Here is a 22,801-nt window from a genome sequence, read left to right on the forward strand (position 1 = left end):
CATTAGAATAACTTACAGTGTCAGAAATCTCATCCATTGCCCGCATTACTTCACCAGCGGGCTGTTTCTTGCAAATGTAACTGATGAGTTCTCCAGACCTAGCAATCCACAAAAATAAAAATCAACCATGTGGTTATGGCACCATTAATAGTAACAGTCATCATGAGCAAGTGCAACTGTTTAACACTTTGGTTGTTAACCAACAAAACAATTGTGCATTTATCATTACAACCAGATAGAAATGTGTGCAGCAATTGACCGTTACAGAAAATTATCAACAATTTCACAGACGTCAGTGCATAATGAGAGAAATTGTTTCAATACACTCGCTCTGTATCAAATCTAGGAAAGTTTTTTTTTTTTTATATTCACTTGTCATTTTCAAAAGTCAAGACACAGTTAATTACTCTTATGACAATTACATCCTTCCTCTTCACCTAATTTTTAACTAATTTACATACATAATAAAAAAAATTTCAATTCTTCGTTTGTACAACATAACCTTAAACAACATATACAAAAGAACGGAGTGATCGTATATCAAATTTATAGCAGTAGCAATAGTAATTAAGTGTAGACTACTTTACCTTATATAGATTAAACAATGAAACAAATGCCCATTTATAAAGTACATACGCTCGACAATTAGGCGGTACAATGAATTATAACAATTTAACACAGTTACATGCATAATAAACTTATATCAAACCTGGCACAATACAAACGCTGAAACACACACATGCATAAGTATCAGTTTAAACAGTAGCAATACATTAATTGCGTGAGGAAGATAGATACCTTTGAATGGCTTCATCGACGAAGGATTGAAAGCCTTTTGCGGTCTTCAAATGAGGCAAGCCATAGAGACCGGTGGGAGCGGAAAACGCACGAGCAGTGACGGAGAGAGCATTCCGTTTTTTCGAATGGAAAATCAACGAACTGCCTCTGCTCACCACCCTCCACATCGCACCGTTCATGCTGCTTGCTCACTGAACTCGTTCAAAGCGCTGCGCACGCACCTGCTTAAATATGCCGACTGTAACCCACGCACTAAACCCAAAACATTTGACCCGAACCGAACCCGGACCCGGACCGAAAGTCTGCCAAACTAAAAGAATAAATTATAAATATTATCTTACTTAACATTGGATTGGATCCCATACTGCTACCAACTTGAAAATTCTGAGCACAAAATACGGTAACTACTCCATTTAATTTGGTTTATTCCTTTAACCTTCTGTTGTCATAATTAGTGATATGTTAATTTTTTTTATTAATTTTAAATTACTATATTAATAAAATTGATGATAATGAAATTTGAAATTATATATTTGAAAATAAAAATTTGTGCTATTATTTGTTGTCATCTTATCCACTTTGAAACTTTGATTTCCGTGATGGTTTTGTTTTTAAAAATTACTGGAGTATTTAAATTATCATCAAATTGACATATTTACTTAATCATCATTCATCAGAAGCATTGTCTATTTTAAAGCATGAAATTTGGTTTTATTTTTAAAAGACATATTAGTAATCTCTATAAATTTCACACTTTGACTTCATTATGTTTTATCACACTAAATTGATTATTATTAGATATGATTATCTAACCCTATAGTAAGAAATGCTCTTTTGGTTCATAATTTTATCTATTATTTTAAGTATTTAGTTAAGTTTGGGTCATTCAATTAATATGGTGTAACGGTATATTGCAACTTTAAACTATACTGAAATTTATGTTCAATATAAACATAAAAATATGGCATAAAGAATAGAATTAGACATTAAATTATGCAGGAATCTAGACTTAGAAGCAAAAAAACTTTTTCTATACTTTAAGAGAGAGATTTTTAAGATATATTTTCTTTTCATAGAGCAATATTTTATAGTAATTCATATTTGGTAATAAAAAAACTATCACATTGAAAGAACAAAATCTCAGATAAAATTTAAACAAATAAAAATAATTCAATTTAATTTTTAAACTTAAGTACAACATCAAAGCTGAATGTTTCCCCTTCTACAAAAGTACTTTCAAGATCTTCAAAGCTTTGCTCAACTCTTAGGTCCTTGCTAACTGTCAAACGCTCCTGCAATTATTTTTTCAAGAAAATTTGGTATTAACAGATAAATAAAAAGGTTTGAAGTTCCTATCTAACAAAAAAGATATTAGAAAGAGAACAAGGTATATAGTTTACAAATTATAAATTTTAAAATCAAGGTGGTGTAAATTTGACATTGGTAGTTTTCATAAACCAAAAATTGTTTTGATGTTATACACTATGGCATCAACTCCTCCTTAATTAAAGAAAAAAGGAATTAAACCATGAAGAATATGTTTTGGCAAATTTCTAAGTAAGAACTTCTAAAAACACAAACAAGAAAAAAATTAAATAAGTTTTTTTCGTACGTTAAATTAACTCATCTACAAACTAAATAAAAATGTTAAAAAAATACAACTTTTACAAATTATTTATGTATAAACTAATTTTGGTTTAAGAGGAAAATCATTTAATCGTTTTTTCTTTTCTTTTGGAGTGCGTAGGAAGAAACTTGTCCAAAGCTAACATAGTAAAACAATAAGAAAATTGTGAATGTGTAAACACCTACATTATCAACTACAAAATTGAATCCATTAGAACTACTTAGATTACATATATTGTTTTGGAGTTTTGGGGTTTTAGGATTTTGGGGTTTCAAGATTTCAGGGTTTAAAGTTTAAAGTTTCGAGGTTTCTGTGTTTCAGGGTTTCAAGGTTTTAGGATTGTAGGATTTCGGGGTTTCTGAGTTTCATAGTATAACGGTTTCAGGGTCTCAATGTCTCAGGATTTCAGGGTTTTAGGAATTTAGGGTTGTAAGGTTTCAAGGTTTCAGGATTTCAGAGTCTCAAGTTTTCAAGATTATGTGGTTTCAGGGTTTCGAAGTTTCAAGGTTCTAGGGTTTAGGGGTTTCAGGGTTTCGAGGTTTCAGGGTCATAGGGTTTTAGCTTTTCAGGGTTTTAGGGTTTTAGGGATGTAGGGTTTCACGGTCTCAAGTTTTTAGGATTCCAAGGTTTTAGGGTTTCGGGGTTTCAAAGTTTCAAGGTTTCAAGGTTTCAAGGTTTCAAAATTTCAGGGTGTCGGGGTTTAGGGGTTTTCCAGGTTTCACGATTTCAATGTTTTAGGGTCTCAAGGTCTCATGGTATCAGGACTTCGCGGTTTTGGGGTTTAAGATTTAAGGGTTTGAAGGTTTCGGGGTTTCTCAGTTTCGGAGTTTATAGGTTTTAGAATTTCAAGATTTTAAGGTCTTAGAGTTTCGATATTATGGCTTTTAGTGTTTCGGTGCTTCAAGGTTTCAAGGTTTCAAGGTTTTACGGTTTCAAGATTTTTGGATTTCAGGATTTCAAGATTTAAAGATTTCAAGGTTTGAATGATTCGAGGTTCCAAGGTTTCGTGGTTTCATGGTTTAATGGTTTCTAGGGTTTTGGATTTTAGGGTTGTAGGGTTTGGATGGTTCAAGGGATCGAGGTTTAAGGGTTCAAGATTTCAGAATTACAAGGTCTCAAGGTGTCAAGGTTTCAATTTTTCAAGGTTTCAGGGTTTAAGAGTTTCAAGGTTTAAGAGTTTCAAAATTTCTGGTTTCAGGATTTCAGGATTTCGGGTTTTCAGGGTTTTAGTGTTTCAAGGTCTCAAGCTTTCAGGCTTTTAGAGTTTCAGGGTTTCATGGTTTCAATGTTTCAGAGTTTAAGAATATCAAAATTTCTAGGTTTTAGAGCTTCAAGATTTCAAGGTTCCAAGATTTTAGGGTTTCAGAGTTTCACTAGTTGAAGCTTTCAGAATTTTGGAGTTTCTATGTTTCAGAGTTTCAAGGTTTTCAGATTTCATGGTTTCAAGGTTTCAAAGTTTCGGGATTTCACAGTTTCAGGATTTTAAGGTTTCAAGATTTCAAGATTTCACGGTTTTAGGGTTTCAAGGTATCAGGATTAAGGGTTTCACGGTTTCAGTGTTTCAGGATATCAAGGTCTCAGAATCTCAAGGTTTCAAGTTTTAAGAGTTTCAGACTTTCAAGGTTATAGGGTTCAAAGTTTCAGAGTTTCAAGATTTGAAGGTTTCAAGGTTTCAAGGTTTCAAGGTTTTAGGGTTTCAAAGTTTTTGGGTTTTAGAGTCTTGAAGTTTCTGGATTTCAAGGTCTCAAGGTTTCGAAATTTCATGGTTTCTGGGTTTTTGAGCTTCAAAAATTTTGGGGTTTCAGGGATTTAATGTTTCAGGATTTCAAGGTTTCAGAGTTTCAGGATTTTAGAATCCTAGATTTTAAGGATTCCAGGGTTTCAAGTATTTAGAATTTCGAGGGTTTTAAGGTTTTAGAGTTTTAGGGTTTCGAGGTTTCATGGTTTCAAGATTTCAATATTTCAGGTTTGTTGGGTTTCAGAGTTTATAGGTTTCAGGGTTTTAGGGTAATAGGGTCTTAGTGTTTGAAGGTTTCAAGGTTTCAACTTTTATGGCTTTTCGTGTTTCGATGTTTCATGGTTTCAAGATTTCATCATTTCTGGGTTTCGTGGTTTGAGTGTTTTAGTTTTTCAAGGTTTCAGAGTTTCAGGGTTTTAGGGTTTCAAACTTTAAGGGTTTCAGGGTTTCAAAGTTTCTGGGTTTCAGAGTCTCAGAGTTTTGAAGTTTCATGGTTTCATAGTTTTAGGGTTTCACAGTTTTAGGGTTTCACAATTCCAGGGACTAAGGATTTAAGGATTTTGGGGTTTCAGAGATGCTGTGTTTTGTGGTTTTGAAGTTTTAGAGTTTTGGGCTTTCAGGGTTTCAGGTTTCATGGTTCTAGAGCTTCAGAGTTTCAGGCTTTCAGGATTTCAAGATTTCGGGTTCTAGGGTTTCAAAGTTTCAGTGTTTCAGGATTTTAGGTTTACAGGATTTTAGGATTTCAGGGTTTCGGAGATTCGGGGTTTAGTTGTTTCTGGGTTCAACGTTTCTTGGTTTTAGGGTTTAAGGGTTTGAAGGTTTTAGGGGTTTAGGGTTTCGATGGTCCAAGGTCTCGAGGATTATAGGTTTAAGGGTTTCAAGGCCTTAGGATTTCCGTTTTCCAAGGATTTTAGGGTTTAAGGGCTTCAATGTTTCAAAGTTTTAGGGTTTTGAGCTTTCACGGTTTCATGGTTTTGGGGTTTCAGGGTTTCAGTGTTTCAAAGTCTCAAGGTCTCAAGGTTTCAAGGTTATAGAGTTTCACGGTTTCGTGATTTCAGGGTTTCAATGTTTTAAGGTTTCAAATTTTTAGGATTTCACGATTTTTAGGTTTCAAGGTCTGAAAGTTTGAGGGTTTTGGGTTTCGGGGTCTCCTGGTTTCAGACTGTCGGGGTTTCGTGGTTTCGGAGTTTCCTGGTTTCCAAGTTCCGGGGTTTCAGGATTTTATGGTTTCAAAATTTCGGGGTTTTAGGGTTTTAAGATCTCAAATTTTAAGGATTCTAGGGTTTCGGGTATTTAGGATTTCAAGGTTTCAGGGTTTTAGGTTTTCAGGATTTTAGGATTTTGGGGTTTCGAGGTTTAAGGTTTTCAAGGTTCAAAATTTCGAGATCTCAGGGTTTTTGGGTTCTGGAGTTTAGAAGTTTCAAGGTTTCAGAGTCATAGGATCTCAATGTTTGAAGGTTTCAAGTTGTATGGCTTTTAGTGTTTCGGTGTTTCATTGTTTTAGGGTTTCAAGATTTCGGGGTTTCATGGTTTGAGTGTTTCACTGTTTCAGGATTTTAGGGTTTCAGGGTTTTAGGATTTCAGGGTTTTATGGTTACAGTGTTTCAGGGTTTAAGGGTTTAATGGTTTCGGGGTTAATGGTTTTGGGGTTAATGATTTCGGGGTTTCAGAGAATCAAGGTCTCAAGGTTTTGGGGTTTCTGGATTTCAAGGTTTCGGGTTTCAGATTTCTGGGTTTCAAGGTTTATGGGTTTCAGGGTTTCATGGTTTCAGGGTGTAGGTTTCTGGGTATGAAACCTAACTGTCTCACAACACACACTCACACAATAGCACCCAAATGGTAAGAAAAGAATGAAAATATGTATTCACATCAACCAATGTCATGTACAACCAGTAACTGGGAGCATAATCCCCCTCCCCAGGATCAAGGTTCCTGTCTATACAATTGATATCAAAAACTCCCCCCTCTACCAGACCCCCCTTGCCTTCTTATAAAGGCAACCCACTTCTAACTACCCAACAACAATTAATTCCTAAACTGAACAATTAATTCTTCAACTGTTTTCTCTCTCCTGCACACCTATTACCCATTATAACCTATCATATTATATCCTATCATTACACCTTGCTGCAAAACAACCTTGTCCTCAAGGTTGGTACAGTAGTGCTTGTTCCCATGGCTAATCATCATAGGAAGGGAACCCACTGGCTGCTGCCTCCAATTCAGGTCTGGAGGTTTGGGTGGTGGTCTATATGAAAAAATTGTTGACTCCTTTAACAGTTGCTTTTTTTCCAGAATTCCCATGGACCCTATGATTGTTCTATATTGCCTTCTGACCTGGTGACCACTTACATGGGCCTGGATTTTAACTCTTTTCTGATGAATGATCAAGAATTCTTTTCTCTTCTTCCACCCCCAAAACCTTTTTTGTATTTTTATAGCAGCAGTACTGGCGAAGCCCTCTCCTTGCCCAAATTTGTTCATCCTAGAAGCTAAAAAGGAAAGAACTGGTTGATCTGACCATCCAATTCCTTCATCATCATCATGTTGAGCTAACTGTTTCCTCTGAATGTTAAATTGCAGCCCTGCAAAGAAATATCTCTGCCATTGGTCTTCTAGTGTTTTGTATGTTTGTGACAACCATATTTTTTCCCCACTCAAGACAGCTGCATCTTCTACTTTATTTCCAGCCATCATAGTCACCCTGTTCCCACCATATTCTGCTTTCTTTCCTCTGTCTTCACCCTTCTTCTCTGTTTTATCATACACATCACAACCTACCCCACTATCTCTCCTAGAAACGGCAGCTTCTGCCACTTCCTGGGCAGCAACACAAACAATGCCTCCATCACATTTTTTGTCTTCTGCACTGATATCTCTTTCTCTTTCCTTCCCAGAAACAGCAGCTTTTGCCACTTCCTGAGCAGCAACACAAACAATGCCTCCATCACATTTTTTGTCTTCTACACTGATATCTCTTTCTCTTTCCTTCCCAGAAACAGCAGCTTCTGCCACTTCCTGGGCAGCAACACCAACAACTTTTGCTACTTTCCCAATAGTAGTAAAAACAACAGCTTTTGCAACTTTTCCAGCAGCAGTCACACCAATGTTTCCATCACAGTTTTCATCATTGCCTTCCTCTCCACATATATTTTCTTCTCTCCTATTATGTCCTCTAATTCTTGCAAAACCATCAACACTCAAAACTGCAGCTTCCGTTTCTCTTTTCTTCTCAAAAACAGAACCTCTAACTCTTCCTCCGAACCCCCTTATCAATGCCTCTTTCAGCCCTTTCCAAGAATGGTTCTTGGTTTTATTTTCCCAGGCCCTGAACCAATAGATTGCACCTCCCTCCATGCTAGCATAGGCCAATCTTAATTTTTCCCCCGCTGCCACGTTTTGGATCTCAAAAACTTTCTCTGCTCTGGATATCCATCCCTCTGGATCAATCCCCTCAAAAGTAGGCAATTCTATCTGCTTCCTCCACTTCTGCTGCCCTTTGCCCTCGTCTTCCTCTAGCTCTTCCTCTGAACCATCTTTCTTTCCTTTCATGGCAGATTCATCACTTCTTGTTGAGCCCTTTATCTGAATCTTGATATTCTGCATCATTTCTTTTATTTCTTGGATATTTCTTCTCCATTCTGCTAGCACTATTTTCTGTCCGCTGGCCCACCTTTCCACATTATCGATTCTTCCTTCCATCACGTTCTCCTCTCCAAAGGATCCAGCAGCTTCTTGATCCGTCACCCCCACTTTGATCCGGCAGGTCGGACCAAATTGTTAGGTTTCTGGGTATGAAACCAAACTGTCTCACAACACACACTCACACAATAGCACCCAAATGGTAAGAAAAGAATGAAAATATGTATTCACATCAACCAATGTCATGTACAACCAGTAACTGGGAGCATAATCCCCCTCCCCAGGATCAAGGTTCCTGTCTATACAATTGATATCAAAAACTCCCCCCTTTACCAGACCCCCCTTGCCTTCTTATAAAGGCAACCCACTTCTAACTACCCAACAACAATTAATTCCTAAACTGAACAATTAATTCTTCAACTGTTTTCTCTCTCCTGCACACCTATTACCCATTATAACCTATCATATTATATCCTATCACAGGGTTTCAAGGTTTAAGGGTTTCAGGGTCTCAAGGTCTTAGGGTCTCAGAGTTTTAAGGTTTCAGGGTTTCAAGCTTTTACGATTTCAAGGTTTAAGGGTTTCTTGGTTTCGGGGTTTCAGGCTTTTAGGGTTTCAGGTTTCAGAGTTCTAGGGTTTTAGAGTTCTAGGGTTTCAAGGTTTTGGGGTTTCAATGTTTTAGGATTTCAGGGTTTCAAAGTTTTAGGGTTTTGAATATTCGAGGTTTCAGTGTTTCTGGGTTTCAAGGTTTTGAGGTTTTGAGGTTTTAGGGTTTTAAGGTTTCAGGGTTTTAGGATTTCATGGTTTTAAGATTTCAGGGTTTTAGGGTTTCACAATTTTAGGGTTTTAGGGTTTCACAGTTTTAGGGTTTCACAGTTCTAGGGTTTCAGGGTTTTGGGGTTTCAGTGGTCCAGAGTCTCGAGGGTTTAAGGGGTTATGGGTTCTAGGGATTATGGGTTTCAAGGTCTAAGGGTTTCAGTTTTTCAGGGTTTCAAGGTTTTGGGGTTTCAGGGTTTTCGAGTTTCAGGGTTTCGTTCGGGGTTTAAGGTTTTCAGGGTTTATAGGTTTCAGGATTTTAGGATTTAGTGTCTCAGGTTTTGAGTTTTTCAGGGTTTCAAGGTCTAAGGGTTTCAAGGTTTCGGGGTTTCAAGGTCTCATGGTCTCAGATTTGAAGGTTTCAGGGTTTCAGTTTCAGGATTCCAGAGTTTCAAGATCTCAAGGTTTTAGGGTTAGGGGTTTGAGACATGAATTATTAAATTTGCACAATCACAATCACTCCCAAACAAACTATTCCCTTGTGTACATTGTCTCCTTTGGAAGAATGTGAACAAGTTTATTCGAAGTGGCTGAGGATTCCATAGATGGATCTTCCCACTAGCTATCATACTAAATTATACTTAATTTTCCCCTTTTGTATTTTAGTAGCTATATAATATCCTTGAAAGACAAAATTAAGAAAAACTAGATTTCACATATGACAAAATACCTTCTCTACATATTCAGCTACATATATAATATCCTTGAATGACAAAATTAAGAAAAACTTGATTTCACATATGACAAAATACCTTCTGTACATATTCAGCTACATATATAATATCCTTGAAAGACAAAATTAAGAAAAACTAGATTTCACATATGACAAAATACCTTCTCTACATATCCAGCTACAGTTGAGTTGATTATCTTCTTGATAACTTCCTTGAAAACTTTGGAAGGTCCAAGCACCTCTAATAAAATGTGTTTTGGTATCTGTTAAACAGAAAACATAATACAACCATACATTGAATTGATATCCTTTATATCAAAGACTTCAGCATTTCAATTTGCATATATGTAGTTGAACTAAATTTGCATACATGTATGATCCTTTACACGATGCTACCGGATAATAAATAATCACAGGAGCAAACTTTTCACCCTTTGAGCAATCACAATGAGAGAATAAAATAATAACATCCATTAAAAATATAATAGGAATACACTAATAACAAATAATCTCAAAAATATTGTGGTTAATGATGTAAATTGTCTTGTCTTTGTGTAGAGAATATATGTGACGATTTGAATTGTTCTTTTAATATATCAAAATTTAACTTTCTCTACTTTGCTTAGTGATTGTTTCTGAACCTCCCATGATCGTATTTTGACATGAGAGCAGATGACTATATTGTTATAGAGGTTCTAGAAGACTCTAGTGGTACAGAGGTTCGGGAAGGAAAGCTTAGGAATGTCCTTGAACCATTTATACTTTGATGTTTGTAAATATAATAAAATATATTTTGGGGATGTTACAACTTCAGAAAAAAAAAAAAAAAGACATAATATAAGTCTCATTTGTTTCAACCTACCTATATACAGACCTAGAGTGGCACTATATATACCTCTAGTGGTAAAGGAGACAGGAAAAACTAGAGTATTTATGAGTATCAAAAAATTACATGACAAAAGATTGTGAATAAGATAGATATCAGAAACTTACATCTGGTGTTTTCCCTGGTAGTCATCAAGTTGTTAGTGCAGCAGTTGGCCATCAAAAAAGCACAGGAAAATGTCAATTTATTGAAATAGAAGTTACATACAAAGTACTCTCATCTCAGTACAAATAAATACTCTACCTCCTTTTACTCTTCGAAATCCTGGGATTGGTTGTGCAGCTGCAACCATTCTCTTAAAAACATCATCAAATATCCTTTGAGTTTTGTTTCCAGATACCTCTACGCTTAGCTGGACAGAAAAGTTAAAAGAGGGTTCAAATTTTATAAGAAAATCTCAACCATGAGTGTTCCAAAAATTTTGAAAAGAAATCAACAGAAAAATTATACATGCTCCATCTTTGTCAAAACACTTGGCTCCAAATGAAAACATATTTATGTTTCAGAAAATTCAAGATACTGTCCACATTTATTGTTGATGTATATACCATATGTACACAACTAAACTATAATTTTACCACAACTGTATTCTCTGTGCAAGTAGAGCCAATAAAGCTGTTCAACTCACTTATGTATTCCAGTTCTAGAAGTTTTCTCTCATATCATTCATTTAATGCATCCTCCGGCATTTTTGGTTAAGCATGTTTTCAACATCACAAGATAAACCCAGCCAGTTTATTGTTCTCTCAACTTTCAAAAAAAGGCACCTATCTTTTTCACCAGACACCAATCAACAGTTTTCATTTCAATTCTGAAAATGCTACTTTCATTGACATTATCCTATTTTACACTACTACTGCAAACTGTTTTTATCTGCTGATGACCTCCTATTCCTCAATATGAAATTATTACTACTGGGTTAGGATCAGGATGATATCATTCTGCCCCCCTCTAGTTTCTACAAGCGTTCCTGCTGACTGACCCTTCTGCTTTAGTGCCTCTACCTACCCACTTTGAATCTATTCCAATCCTATAATACAATAGCTCCCAGCAAAGGTATTGATTTGATCCATAATACCACCCCATCATCATTTTCTGAGCTATCATTGTGTATCTCCTCCATGTTACACCTTTGCCTCTCCTTTTTTTCTATTCTCTATGGATGTTTTCACTTTTTTTTTTTATTATTTCAATTAAATATTTTGTGATACCTTTAGTTCTCTGGTATCATCCTTCTCGGCAACAGAGACAGAAAAGTCCTCAAACTGATTGGAAGAAATTTCGGCACCTACAAAAATGAAATCAAATTCCTAGACAAATTACTTATTTATAAACCATGATTTATGATTGAAATAATCATGCAGCCAGAAAAGAAAAAACAGCACCTGATAATACACCAGCAGCTGGAAGGCATTTAATATCTTGCCTGTAAAAAGCAGATGATGTTTTGAAATCAATTTGAGTCATTTAAATAAATTCAGTCAAAAAATCATAAGGACAACTGCTAGAAAACTAGCAGCACTGAGGCAATAGACAATAACAACTACCGAAGCCTTATCCCACTGGGTAAGGTCAGCCACAAGAATTGCATGACACCATTGAACATGGTTAAAGACCAAATTTTCAGGAACATTATTCACTATGAGACCCTTTTCAACTATTCACCAAGACTGGACCATAATCGTTGAACAAATTCTACACCAAACTCTATCAAGTAAACAGAGCAACAGATACTATAATTAAGGAAAAATGTCATGATGCCCCCAAGCTTTGCAGTGTAATCATCATTTAAGGAATTTAAATGCTTGTTGTATAATAAAGTATAGACTCAAATAACCTATGCAATTTGAAATATAATTCAGAAAGCAGAAGTGCCTTTTTAAAATATTTCTTGCACCAACTTTGAGTTTCCATGAAAGACCAAAATGTTCATAATTCAGGATAGGCACAACATACTGGCCTACTCTCTGCTTGCACCTGATCACCTGAAAACAAAAATTTGTGTTACCAAAGAACAGGCAACAAACTACCATTACTGACTTAGCTTCTTTCAAAAAAGAAAAAAACAAGACAAAGGGAAAAAACCAAAAAAATCAAATGAAAATGGGAAATGGATTAACCTGTGGAGTGAGATTTAAGATGAAAGTTTGAGATGCGGCATGCATTCTTTCTTTCAATTGAGACCACAGTACTCTGATTAGAATCCAGTCTTTTTCTTTGTCCAAGTGGGAAGCCTCTTTTGGTTTCTACATACGACAACCACTCCCAAAAGAGAGGGTGTACCGGAAAGAATAATAAATATGCCCCACAGTTCTTGGAACCTGTAAGATTTATTTTCCCTCTCCAAGGATAAAAAATGCACACAGTAAGAATAAAATGTCAGGTACTCATACTGATACTGCTCCTACAAAATCATCCATTAAAAAATCTGACAACTCTATATTCACATAATGATCCCTTTTAAAACATCAGGAAACCTGAAACCTGATGGAACCATTATCTTCTACTTGAAACATCAAAATAAACTAAACGAAAAAAAAAATGTTTATAGTCCCCATACATTTTGTCAAACAAAGTCATAGTTTTTGTACTTTCAAATGATGAATTAGTTTTTAAAACTTCAAAAAAAATACGTTAATTTAGTCTTTTCTTCAACTTTGTGACAATCAAGATTTACAACAAAATCTTAAGTGTAAGCATGAAATATGACTAAAGTCTCTTATTTTCAAAAGCCGGAGGACTAATTAATCAATTCAAAAGTACACGAACCAAACCCATGTTTAACAAAGGAAGCATACATAAGATTACATAAGGAAGCTTTAACTATTACTAGATTATCTTTTGAACACATTTCTCTTCTTGTTGGGCAAAATTTTTTCAGAATTCTCACTAATAAAAAGTGAACCCAAATGATGATTTAGTGAAGCCCGTAAAAAGTTTAACCAAACAACAACAATTGTTGAAACAATGTCTTGTCTCTCTTCCTTAAAACATAATTTAAATCTCAATACAGAGTATGCAAAGATAAAATCCATGAACAGAACCCATGATAGTTCTTTGTTTGTTCTTTGAAACCAAATTGAAATTTCACACCGACGTGTTGTAACAGTGAAACCCATTAACATAGTTTCGGTTTCATTAAATGTGAAAGACAGAAGTTATCACCTGCGAAGGGTTGCGAGACTCTGCTGATGCAGCTATAGCACTGCCTTATCTCTTTTTAGCTTTCGGAAGTTCCAATTTTAAATTTTTTTTTTATAACTTAACTGCAGAAAGAAAGAAAACGTACTTTTGTTAGAATAGTTTTCTTTAAAAAAAAATATTATATCTTTTGAATTTTTTATTAAAACACTTTAAATATTTTTTAATATACTCGTTATATAATTAATTTTAATTTATATTAAATAATATATACAGCATAAACAGATAATTTTAGTTTATATTATACAATACTAGCATAAATACACGCGTATAAATTTTTTATGATAATAAAAAAATATAATGAAATAATTAAATATTATAATAACTATTAAAATAAAAATAATAGTAAAATTAATATTGAAATAAATAAGAATTTAAAAGATTAAAATGTGTATGAAAACGGTTAAAAAGTTGTTATTACTAATAGTTAGGTGAATATTTTATAAATAATAAAATAGATAAAATTGGTTGTATTTATAAGAGTAGTGTGTAAAACAAAATAATGGTGACAACAATTTTGATTAATAGTTATAGAACTGGCCTAATAAATGTGTCCGCATTTGTGCTCACTGTCCACACTTTTTTCACTAAATCTAATGTATTTTAAACTTGTCTTATTATATTTAAAAGGTATTTACTTTTTAAAAAAAACTGAGTGAATATTTAATAATTAAACATATTGATAAAAATATCGTTCAGCATTGTTACTTCACATTAATACCTAGTTTAAGCATTAGCTATTTTAAATAAATTATATATATATATATATATATATATATATATATAATTATTAAGTATGAACTCTATTCATTATTTTGAAAGGCAAAAAAAGTTAAACTCTGCATTTAAACAGGACAATATTTAAATAATAGCATTCGATTTGAACGTGAAAACTAGTTTGAATATGAAATTACAATTTTAAAGCATTCAATTGTCATATACAAATACAAATATTATACATTATAATCATATCACAGTAAAACTTATAATAAATTAATATTTCAAATTAGATAAAAATAGAGAGAAACTGGTTGTTTAACAATCATGGACTTAAAGGTGGTGAAAATTAATGGGAAATGAGAATAAGTTAATAACTATAGTTTGAAGAAAAACAAATGCAAGAACACTACAAGGTCAAATTTAAATAGAATCTCTAGTTACTTCAGTTTTGTCTCCATTTTTTTTCCTCTCTATCAGTGTAACTCTCTGATGTATGGAAGTTGAAAAATAATTAAAGGCTAAACACATAAAAAGAAAAATGAGTACACTCCTTATGTAGTGATAGGCAAAATGAGTGTGTAGAGATTATTAACAAAGAGATGAAGAAGCATTCTTGGAAGGATTTTTAACTTATTGGCAGCCGTAAATCATGGCTTAGCATACGAACAATTCAAGTAAATGAACCTCAAAGGTAAAAAAGATGATACTTCCTCATAATTCTACACTTACCTAACAACTTTCACATTGTGAGACCAGTCACTGTTTTATACAGCAAGTTTGTTATAATTTTATAATTCTGAACACTGGTGAAATAAAAAAGATATTGTCCTTAATTATTTGAAAGTTTATTAGCATGTTTTAAGGAGAAAATGTTTCAATTCATTGTTTCACTCCCCTTCTCTCTCCTACACCTTTCACTCTGTTCATCTTTTCTTCCCACTCATCAGAGAACACACATGGTGTGACGGTTTACTAACCTAACCTAAGTGGGTTGTTTTCTAAAACCACATTCCTGGCTTACACACACATCCTTTATCTGATGACTACAACCTGCAATCGAATGTTAACCATATATATAAAATAATAGTCTATAGGAAGTGTTCAGCTAAACCTTTTTTTGCAAATTACAGCATCCACCAGTTGACTGAATTTCTCAAATATTGAGTAAAATACCCTTATGATTTGTTTGAGGGGCAAGATTTAATTGCACCCAATTTGATTTGCATATGGGGTTAAATGTATGGATGAATAAAAAAGCTACAAGGAATCAATAACAATAATAATATCCCACTAGGAGAGTATGCTACATGAAGTCATTGTCCCTAATTCCCAAGGAAGATTTCAACTTGTTGGCAAGATGTGGCAGAGTCTCGATACTCTCCTGGATTGCTTTATCAGCACAGGAAAGCAAATCATGCTTAGCTTCAGTACGCTGGAGCTTAGCTGCCTCATACTTATCTTGGCACACCATCAGAGATCTATTCAACCTTTCCTGCACCATGTTGAAAACACTGTCAGGCCAAAGAGAAAGGTACTATATGTCAAAATGCTTTCAGGAAATAGAACATGGTGCGGATATCAGATAATGAATTCATATAAACAATTCGGAGCAACGACTAGCACAGCAGATAACCTAATCGGGTGTGTGGATAACACCAGAATCCATTCTACCGCACAAAAATCACAGTAATACCATGAAAAAGTAGAAGCAAATATTTTTTGCACTACCTTTACCATGAAAGAACAATCGATTATTTGTCATCATGAAGATACTCAATAACACTATAAGCAGCTTGAATTCACAACTAGTTAAGGATAAAGCCTACATGTTGATGCAATGGACAATTTTGAAATGAAATAAGGATAAGAGAGTCCTTATTCAATAAAAAAATGTGTAAATGCCACTGGCAGGAAGTCTTGTCTTTCCTATGCATATGGCCCAAGATCTTGAGGCTATCATTCTCCAATTTCATAAGACATTCCTCAACAATTTTATACATACTAAGGAAGTTTAAATAATAAATTACAGATAATAAAACCCACATACATAGAGTAAGATAACAAAAATATGGGGTAGCTCACCTGAAACCTTCCCATCTCAGCATCAAATGTCTGTTGAGCATTATTAAGAGGTATGTTGCAATTTTCGACACAATTGCTTATCTCCTCCTGCCTTTTGCTTCTATCAAAGCACTCGTGCGCACATTTAAAATAGGCTTTCTACAACAATTCAACCAAACAATGAACTACATGGAATTGAAAGTATGCTTTATCACAGAAACCAATTACCACATACACCGATTGTCTGCAAAACTATATCAATCTGGTAGAAAGAAAAATATAGGACTCAAGGTACAAAAAGTCAAATTCTGTTACCAAAAATCCATGTCAATTAATGTTTTGCATTTATGACTCATTAGACCAGAAGAATATCATGGCATAATAATTTGAACTAAAACCAGAAATGAAGATACAATGTGAAACAAAAACCAGCTAATAATACAATTTGTGTTATCAAGACATAAAACCTTTTTCAAATCTTCTGATGAAATATTCAGTAATGCCATCAAATAGTAAAAATAAATACTGAATTACTTGTTACAGAAAAGGAACAGAAAGAACCTGAAGACTAAAATTGACATGGTCTTGCACAGGGGCGAGATTAGTTTGAGCAGCCACATTTACTTCTTCAAGCTTTTGCCTCATTCTCTGGGAAGCAAGTTGCTCTTCGTGTGCTGCAAAGGGATCCATCTGCTATTCACTGTCAAGGTCAGCACCCTTAGTTTGGGGATGACAAACTACTAAATTTGGTTTGATTTGCATTTTAAAAGGGATGTCTACCATAGGTAAACAGAAATTCCTAAAGCTAGGCTTCGTAATACGGAATGTAGAATCATGTCATACACCACAGTTTTGCACAACGTAAAGACATACTTACTCCGATAAACTTCTCTGTAAGCTCTATACAATAAGAAAAATAATTAAATTAAAAACAAAAAGAAAAACTTTTTTCTTCTTATTTTCTCTAAAAGTCCAATTCTGTTTGGTCCTATTTTCTCGTAATGATATTATCCAACTGTGTATACTCTAAGAAAAGAAACAGTATTTTAAGACCTACAAATATAGTTACACGAATCTCAAACGTCCCTGTAATCTGTCTTCTCTGTGCATTTACTTTTTTCCAATCACCTAGTCAGTAACAACATGCAATTATAGAAAAAAAAAACACAAAGCATGATTGCAAGAACATGGTCTCACTTTCAGCAAACAAGGTTTCAGTAAATGATCGGACGAGGAAAAAAACGAGAGAGGATGAAAAAATTAGGGGCAAGGAAGAAATCAACAAATCCAGCATCACAGACCATGGATATAATTGAAGCTCTTGCAATCATCAAAAAAATTTAAAAAAAAAATGAAATGGAGAAAAGAAAATGGTTTTAGTGTAATGAAGAAGAGAATAGAAGAACGAAACAGGGAGCGATGATAGTCACCTGAAAACGTGGATGGCGTTGGTTGTTGCAAATGCTTGAAATCAATGTTATTTATTTATTTTGGCGAAATCTCTGAATCTATCTATGGTGACTATCGAAACTGTTTTACAATTCCATTTGACAGGGTAGGGCTATTTAGGGTTTATGGTTCTTTAGGGTTTATCCTCACGAAAATACCCTTAAAATATAACAAAAAATAATAGTAAAATTATTAAATAATAGTAAATTATGAAATTAATGATAAAATATAATGCAATATTTAATTAAATTTATTTATATTAATAAAGATAATTTAATCATTTTATAAATATTTTTTTATATTTTTAAAATTTATTATATTAATAAAATGCTTACAATTTTTTATATTTCTAGTTACCTTTTAGTCTATTCCTCTTCCTTTAAAACATCTCCATTAAAGTAATAACGGGAAATGTAAACTTTTGTATTTCTTTTTTCCAAATAGGACACGGGACTTTTTTGCTTTAATTTTAAAAATTTATTAAAATTATTTTTGTCTTTGGTGAAGTAAAATTTATGAAAAGAAACACATTATTTTAGTATAAATTGCACCGAATTTTATAATATTAATAATTTTATATAGGGTTAAATATATTTTTAGTTCTTAAACTATCAAGCGAATTTGGTTTTAGTCTCTCTTTCAAAGTAAGGTACATTTTAGTCCTCCTCTTAAAAGTTGATGTGGCTAATGATGGCCACGTGTGTTCACAATTTTCCTTCCTAACTTTTGCCACGTGTGTGTGATTGACGCTTGTTGCCGCCGCGGGGAAGCCACCAGAGTTTCCCTTCCTTTCTCAATCTCTGCAACGCTCATCAAGAATGATAGAGGCACCATCACGGTCCACTCCAACCAGATTCACCGGGGGTGGCATATGGAGCCAGCGGGGGTGTCGCCAATGTCAGCGTCTCCTTGGTTTCCAAAACCTAATCCTCTTGTTCCAGTCCGACCGTTGCATCTCCTCCTCCTCGAACCTAATCCTCTTGTTCCTTTCCTCAATTTCCTTGGTTTCCAGAACTCCAATCTTCCTCTCCAAATCCTTAATCCTAACCTCACCCTCTACCTTCACCTTTTTTAAAGACGTCAGTTCCTTCTCCAAAGACTCAACCAACGACTCTTCTCCCCTAAATTCTTCATCAATTCAGAAGCATTCGCCCTCGCCTCCTCCGCCGCAGCCATCTTTGATATCAAATCGTGTAATAGCCTCGCCACATCCGTCTCCAGGTCCGTTGCCCTCGCCGCGATAACCTCGGCCGCCTTCGCCGCGTCGCGCGACTGCGCCACCTCTCGCTGCATCTCCTCGATCTTCTCATTATTCGTCGCGTCTTCTCTTTGCAAAATGTCGAGCTCTGCCGTCAGCTTCTTGATCTCCTCCTTCCTTGTGGCGTTCTCGTTCACCAATTCATCGCGTTCGCGTTGCAACACTTCGATCTTCGTCGTCGATTCCTCACCGTACTGATCATCTACGCCGTCGTTGGCAACACCGTCATCCGCCATGACTGATTCTGCAAAGCAAACAAAAATAACACGCGATTAGTTCATCAACTAAGAAAACAGTAATCAAAATCGTTCACCAATTCATCGCCAGGCCGAACGGCGCCTCCGGTGAGTTCCCTTCCTTCCTCCGCCACCAAGGCAGCTTCTGTCTCTGCCACTAACATCTTCTTTATCGAGATCGACGATCATCCCAAACGTGTCCTTAATCCTCCCCAAAACACAACCACTTTGCCCAATGCCCTTGTTCCCAAAGATGTTGTCTTCACCAATTACTTATGCACCTATTTTGGATTTAATAGGTTTTGGAGGATCAGTTGATGCTGCAGCAATTTTGGATTTTGTTGATTTAGGTCATGATTTGATTTTTTCTGTTGATAAGGAAGGGAATCCAAAATGAAATTAAGAAGAAATTTTCTAAGTTTATGGGTTTGATTTGGGGTTTTTTTGGGTTGTTGTGTTTTCTGGTTTGAGGATCTGGGTTTTCTAGGTTTTGAACTGCTGCGTTTTCTTGGAGGATGATGGCGGCCTCGTGATGATGAAGGGAGAGTGGTGGCAGAGAGATTGAACTTGTAATGGCACTGCTCGCGTTGGGTGGTGGCGTGATGAGGTTGCTCGCGTGATGAGCACTAGTGCAAAAACAACGTATTACGTCATTTATTTTTTGCTTTTAACGACAAATTCGAGACCGACGTCATAGTGGGCGACGTAACTTTTACGTCGAAGATTACGAAGTGACATTAATAGGACAATTTCACGTCAATTATATTGATATTTGACGTAAACCTAACGTCGACATTGTGCAATGACGTCAGGTTACGTTCTTTAGCAAAGAGATTGACGTTCAATATTTAAATAAATATTTATATTTATAGTAAGATTTGTCATTTAATGTAGTAGGGAATATACGTAAACTTAACATCCATGCGGCTGATAAAGGACATAATTTTTACGTCGAAGTTTAGGGAAGACGTCAATTTTTGAGTAATATTTGAATAAATATATATATTTAAAGGAATATTTGACGTCAAGCATAAGGGGATGGACGTAAGGTTAACGTCGAAGTTTTCTATATATGACGTTACTGTTGATGTTTGAAGGTCAAATAGTGTATACTCGACGCTACCTTCGGTGTTTTTTTTTTGGATTTGATTCGGTTTAGCTCATTCAACCAATCCTGAAATACAGAAACCAGTTTTCCAATTCATATATATTCACAGAATTAATTAATTTAAACCATGTTATCATCAATTCATCAATTCCAATTAAATAGTAAAACTAAAAGACGTTGATGCTAACATCAAAACTTTAAAGAACCCAGTTTTTCATTCATTCATTCGCAGTATTCATCTATTCACAATAATCTATTAACATTTTAAAAGCTGCACAAGTAAGCAAATGCTACTATCATGAAAGGAAAAACCTAAAGCTATATAGGTATTTAAAATGTTTATTCAAATATCGTGCCCAATCCTCTCTTATCGTCGTTATTACTGAAGTGGACAATGGAGAGGTAGTGTTGAACTGCTGCATAATCAAGGAAACTTTACTATATTATATTCATATTAATGTCAAAAGTTTATTGATATTTCTAAATTTTCAAATGTAAACTTTTACCTCAGTCCATTCTCCTCTGATTTATGTTCGAATGATTGCCTTCATCCATGACATGATATAGTAGCCACATGCCCAGGAAAATGTTTATTACACTAAACATGTGAAAGAACTTAGTCAAATGTAATGGTTTAAATTTGACTACGAAAATTAAAGGTTAAAGATAAACGAATTCCAACCTTAGGATATATAATTTCAAGTTGTTGTCCTCTGGTCCTAGTCACAACTCTAAACAAATTTGAAACATTAGAAACATAAGTTAATATATTAATATCATAATGAATTGATAAGAATGAATGTAATACTTACGTTTGTATCAAGGACTTCAACTCCTCTTTAATCTTCTTATGAAGAGAACAAAACCATACAACGTGTGCTTTTTTTGGAATGATCACCATGAGTTGCCAATGGCCCCTGTCATGTACCAACAACTAGTGAGTTAATTTATCGATTAAAATTCGATAAAAGTTGACAATATTGGGAAACACATACGCATCAATGTATGACACGATATATATCTCTCTGTTAGACTCAGTTATCCATGTTTGAATATATGATTTTCTGGAATCTAATGTGTTTCCTGATGGTTGAATGGTTTGAGGTTCAAAAAAACCATAAACTGACGCCCGACCTGATTCAACTACGACGGTGTCCATGTACCTGTAAGAATAAAGTTAAGTATATTTATTAAAAATTAATAATACTAATATACAAATTGGAAAATAACCAATAAAAAAATTACATGCACCATAGTTGTATGCATGAAATGTTGAGCATTTTTTCTCCACCAATGATCTCATATGCATCATCGAAATTAATATACAATGGAACATGGCACTCGAGGCCAAATGTTCTTAACTCCCACAACATCTCTACCGGTCATTTTCTCAACGTATTTAATCTAGAGGTCAATATGGATATAACATCATGGTCTTCTGATTCCTCGGGAGCCTCGTTCACAGGTTGAGCAATTGGTTGTTTCTTAGGACGGTAGACCTACAACTCACATTTACAAAAGTTAGGAATTGTTTAATTATAACTTGAAGATTTAAGATAATAAAAAGAAGAATATAATACCGCTAGTGGGCCAAAATATGGCATGATCATAGCCTTAGGCCAAGCTATAAATGTGCCTAAGGCCTCCCCCACGAATTGGATTTCAGATGTAGGCACCGACACTCGAGCCTGGGGGTCTCTTGGATCATCAATCATTACCCGCGCGTGAGTGGGCAATAAAGGAGCACCATGAATGTTCTGGCCTCCTGCAATCTATCGTCCCACGACCACTACGCGCGAAAGATCCTCATCAACCAAAAACTCATACTGAATACTGTAATCAATACAATCTGTAGTAGAGCATGAGCCTTTGGTGCTTGCACGAGGTGTAGTAGGATCATCTATAGGGGCCTCCTCCTGTTGTGACTGTTGTTCTTGCTCTTGTTGTTGTTGCTGTTGATATTGTTGGGTGATTATCGCAAGTTTTTCTTTGAGCATTCTGAAGCGTTCACCCATGCTTTCCTCTAATTCGACTTGAACCTGTTGCTTGATGCTACTAACCATTTCTTGAGTCACAGCTTCTGTGCTTCTTGGTTTAGGGTCAAAGTAGTCCCTCAATCCAATAGCTCCTCCAACAGCACGCACACGACCTGAACGGTTTAGCCGACCTGTGGCTGGTACTAGGAGGTCCTCCCTACCTTGTGCCACAAATGTGCCTTGACTCTGTTGTTCAACCAAGTCATCCTCCAGACACATTAAAAAGTTTGTTACATAATTATTTTATGAACTATGGTAATTAATGCTGCATAATTCAAGTTTTGTGTAAAAACAGGTTACCATTTTTTCTGTTATTGTACTGTGTGCATGTATACAAACCTTACGTCTCTGTGAATAAAGTTAGTGATGTTATGTTTTTTCATTTTCAGTCTTCGTTATTCTGCTAAGAATAAACTCTTCCTTAAACTTCATTGCTTCCAGTTTCAATAGTGGTATCCAGAGCCAGGTTACAGAAACCCAGGGTGTGTGCGTTTTTGTATCAATACCAATTGTTACCAAAAGCCTCCAACCCGGTCCGTTGATGATTGATTC

The 22,801-nt window shown here is 35.1% G+C and overlaps 3 protein-coding genes and 1 pseudogene across 14 annotated transcripts in view; all 4 read right to left on the bottom strand.

The window, feature by feature from the left end:
- The window catches only part of LOC124839603 (mitochondrial intermediate peptidase, mitochondrial-like), a 32,771-nt gene extending 31,766 nt beyond the window's left edge, over positions 1-1,005 (bottom strand). For 2 of the 5 annotated variants that reach the window (XM_088110565.1, XM_088110564.1), the window contains exons 1-2: positions 799-1,003; positions 17-98 (exon numbers count right to left, since the gene is read on the bottom strand). In XM_088110565.1, coding sequence (XP_087966691.1) covers positions 17-98; positions 799-977 — 261 coding nt within the window. In that variant the 5' untranslated portion in view covers positions 978-1,003. Of the gene's footprint in view, positions 1-16; positions 101-798 lie in introns of those variants that run through there. The other 3 variants (XM_088110566.1, XM_088110568.1, XM_088110567.1) reach the window with 3 other exon arrangements.
- Positions 1,006-1,812: 807 nt separating this feature from the next.
- LOC148201544 (uncharacterized) lies at positions 1,813-13,464 on the bottom strand. Of its 6 annotated transcripts, none has more exons than XM_088109314.1 (9): positions 13,346-13,464; positions 12,301-12,521; positions 12,056-12,165; positions 11,566-11,606; positions 11,392-11,468; positions 10,424-10,532; positions 10,288-10,301; positions 9,456-9,557; positions 1,813-2,090 (listed from the first exon to the last, which is right to left on the bottom strand). In XM_088109314.1, exons 2-9 carry the CDS (start codon positions 12,343-12,345, stop codon positions 1,974-1,976), a joined length of 615 nt encoding a protein of 204 aa, XP_087965440.1. In that variant the 5' UTR covers positions 12,346-12,521; positions 13,346-13,464; the 3' UTR covers positions 1,813-1,973. The 6 variants fall into 6 exon arrangements, with proteins under 6 accessions (XP_087965440.1, XP_087965441.1, XP_087965442.1 ...); XM_088109315.1 differs by having other exon boundaries at positions 12,018-12,165; XM_088109316.1 differs by having other exon boundaries at positions 9,456-9,535; positions 11,392-11,490; positions 12,018-12,165.
- A 1,737-nt stretch (positions 13,465-15,201) lies between these two features.
- Positions 15,202-17,732, bottom strand: LOC124831068 (uncharacterized). Of its 3 annotated transcripts, none has more exons than XM_047304957.2 (4): positions 17,593-17,732; positions 16,724-16,852; positions 16,184-16,321; positions 15,202-15,593 (listed from the first exon to the last, which is right to left on the bottom strand). In XM_047304957.2, the coding sequence occupies exons 2-4, from the start codon at positions 16,850-16,852 to the stop codon at positions 15,405-15,407; spliced, it is 456 nt and encodes a 151-aa protein (XP_047160913.1). In that variant the 5' UTR covers positions 17,593-17,732; the 3' UTR covers positions 15,202-15,404. The 3 variants fall into 3 exon arrangements, with proteins under 3 accessions (XP_047160913.1, XP_047160912.1, XP_047160911.1); XM_047304956.2 differs by having other exon boundaries at positions 16,724-16,855; XM_047304955.2 differs by having other exon boundaries at positions 16,724-16,862.
- Positions 17,733-18,509: 777 nt separating this feature from the next.
- Positions 18,510-19,120, bottom strand: LOC124831072 (peroxisomal and mitochondrial division factor 2-like; annotated as a pseudogene).
- Positions 19,121-22,801: the final 3,681 nt, after the last annotated feature.

This window comes from Vigna umbellata, chromosome 3 (assembly GCF_029865625.1).
Source record: "Vigna umbellata cultivar VRB3 chromosome 3, Vumbellata_1.0, whole genome shotgun sequence".
Taxonomy (NCBI): Eukaryota; Viridiplantae; Streptophyta; class Magnoliopsida; order Fabales; family Fabaceae; genus Vigna; species Vigna umbellata.